Source organism: Pteropus vampyrus, unplaced genomic scaffold (genome assembly GCF_000151845.1).
Source record: "Pteropus vampyrus isolate Shadow unplaced genomic scaffold, Pvam_2.0 Scaffold5, whole genome shotgun sequence".
Classification (NCBI taxonomy): domain Eukaryota; kingdom Metazoa; phylum Chordata; class Mammalia; order Chiroptera; family Pteropodidae; genus Pteropus; species Pteropus vampyrus.
Window position 1 is genome coordinate 9,611,365 of NW_011888786.1, and position 2,461 is coordinate 9,613,825.

The 2,461-nt window shown below is 34.3% G+C and overlaps 1 protein-coding gene across 1 annotated transcript in view; it reads left to right on the top strand.

Annotated features, from left to right (window-relative positions):
• STIM2 (stromal interaction molecule 2) overlaps positions 1 to 2,461 on the top strand; it is a 119,402-nt gene that overhangs the window by 71,193 nt on the left and 45,748 nt on the right. The window contains exon 4 of the mRNA XM_011365948.2: positions 2,057 to 2,108. Within this exon, the coding sequence (XP_011364250.1) occupies positions 2,057 to 2,108 (52 nt within the window). The remainder of the gene's footprint in view (positions 1 to 2,056; positions 2,109 to 2,461) is intronic.

Sequence of the window (2,461 nt, forward strand, 5' to 3'; positions counted from 1 at the left end):
TCAGATAAAGCCAGAAGCGTTAGTTGCATTAAGGGCAGTTTACTTTTCATCTCCTGTCACCTCTCACTGGGAGGCACTCTGCTGGATTGATAGCTTTCAGGATATTTGTAATTAATATAGCACATTTAAAAAACACAAGGCTCTTAATATACTTCAAATACTTGTGCTGTTTTATTAACTCAGGTTTTTAACACTTTTCAACTTTTATATGACATTGTTAATTCTAGAAGCTGTCGTAAGCCATCTCTAGAGCTACTGGATTTTCATTATCCACAGAAAGCAGTTTATACAAAGGAAGGCCGTTTCTTGAAGTAGAATCTAGTTTCAAAATTACAAATGTTATTATTTGTACCACTAACAAATGTCTTTTATTGTCAAAGTTTCTTGTAGAGAATAGGCGACTCAAACATATTGCTTATTTATTCTTCAAACAACATTTAAGTGCAGGTTTTCCCAGCTATTCAAAAGTAAAGTGTTCCTATGAAACTTTTTGTAAGTTGAAATGGAGTAAAGCAAAGAAGCAATTACCATTAATTTATGTGGAAACATTTTTGACCATCAAGAGCCCCCAAATAACCTACCAAATTATACCAAATAACACATTAAGCCTAAAAGGACACTAACATAGAGTAAAAGCAGGAATGATATGATATAATAAATAGATACCACATTGTATATACCCATCTATTTACTCAAGCAATTCCTTTTATCCATGGATGCTAACTGTAAGAGACCACTTGACTACTAGCAGAACCAATAGTAACTTTGGCAGCTTTTAAGAGTCCCTCTGCACATACACACTACCAATGGTGGATACAGGCAAGTTCAGTGCATGCACCATGTTTTTATTTCATTCACCATGATCAAAACAATTACAAGTCCAGTTTTATGCTAAATGTAACACCCTTATGAGTTCTTTTGGGTTTTCTGATACCTTAGGATGCATCTTGCTAACCAGTGTACAAAATAAATTGAGATAAAGCACAGATGCTCACACAGTCCAAAGAGCTATGGTGGCCTGATGCTGAGATGCTGAGTGTGGTTGCTGGGGAAGGAGCTTGGCGGTGCCCCTCTCGCTGCTCAAGGTGCCTCTATAACAGCTCATTGCCAGACAAACAATGGACACTATCTTACGTTCTGCCTTTTCCATAAAAGCAGAAATCTTCTTTGGATTTCTTTTGGTCATCAAAAATAGATACTATTGTAGATCTTTCATAAAAGGAAAGTGGCATAATGCAAACTTCTGAAAAACAGGGGTTACCTATGTGCTTAACCTGGGTTTTTGCTAGAAGAATAGCATAAATGTTACTTTGATTGATTTGCAAATTACTTGATGAATTTGAAAAACTGTTCTGTGTTAATCAGAATTGATTTTTGTATTTTGTGTTCTTTATAAAGTGTGTTCTTTATAATCAGATAGCTTTGTTTTTATTATAAAATTATCCAAATGAGTTCAGAGTACTCAGTATGTTCCTAATCTTTCTTAATCATCATCCTGTGTTAGCATTTCAGTCTCTATTCCCTTCATTTCATACCTATTCATATAGGACTGTTTTGGTTTTTGTTGTTGTAGTTACTTTCTTCACTATTTCTTTTTCTCTTTGATTGTTGACACTCTTTTATTTCAGGACTCTTGACTTTTGGAGATTTAGGGTCATTACATATACTGATTTGCTAGGATTAATTATGCTTTTGTAATCAATGGAAAACACTTGAGTTTGAGATGGCTCTGTCTTTTCTAGATCTTACTTGCTTTTATTCTGAAATAGACCACCTCTTAGGATGCAGAGACCAACTCCCTATCACATCTCTTTGTGATGTGATTTGGGCTCTAAAAAACTTGACAATTTCTATGCTGTGAGAATACTTAAAATAGTTATGATATGAGCATCTTTTTTCCTCAAATGACAAATTTTCCATTATGTAATTCATCATGTGATTAAAACTTTTCTTATAATTTAAGGAAGTGCTATTCTAAAATTGTTTGTGAATTTGCCTTATTATAGTTTTCCATACACCTGAATTATTCTACATTTCTCCTCTGCTATGTTCACAGACTCAAGGGATACCTCAAGTTTGGAGTACAGTAACAGAACCTTCTGCAGAAGGTAAAAATGAGGGCTGTCCACTTTTCACTGTGATGGACTGTCTAGAGACAGTAGGCTTTCTTGAACATCTTATTGTTCTTTCTTCCCTTTCCCCACCTGTTGGGAATCAATTCCATATGGATGTTTGGTAAATTTTGCTTTACCAGTCCTTGGTTTGGAAAGGGGTTGCACAGGAGGGATTCTAGTTACAGTTCGGAATTTTAAAATGTACATATTGCAGGAGATTCACTATATATTAAATTCTTTTTTGGGTGGAACAAATATTTTTTCCTTCTCTTTTGGATAAAGGAATTGTTTGTTGATAATAGTATTCTCTTCAAAAATGGTTAGTTTTATAAAAATCTTTTTTCTAA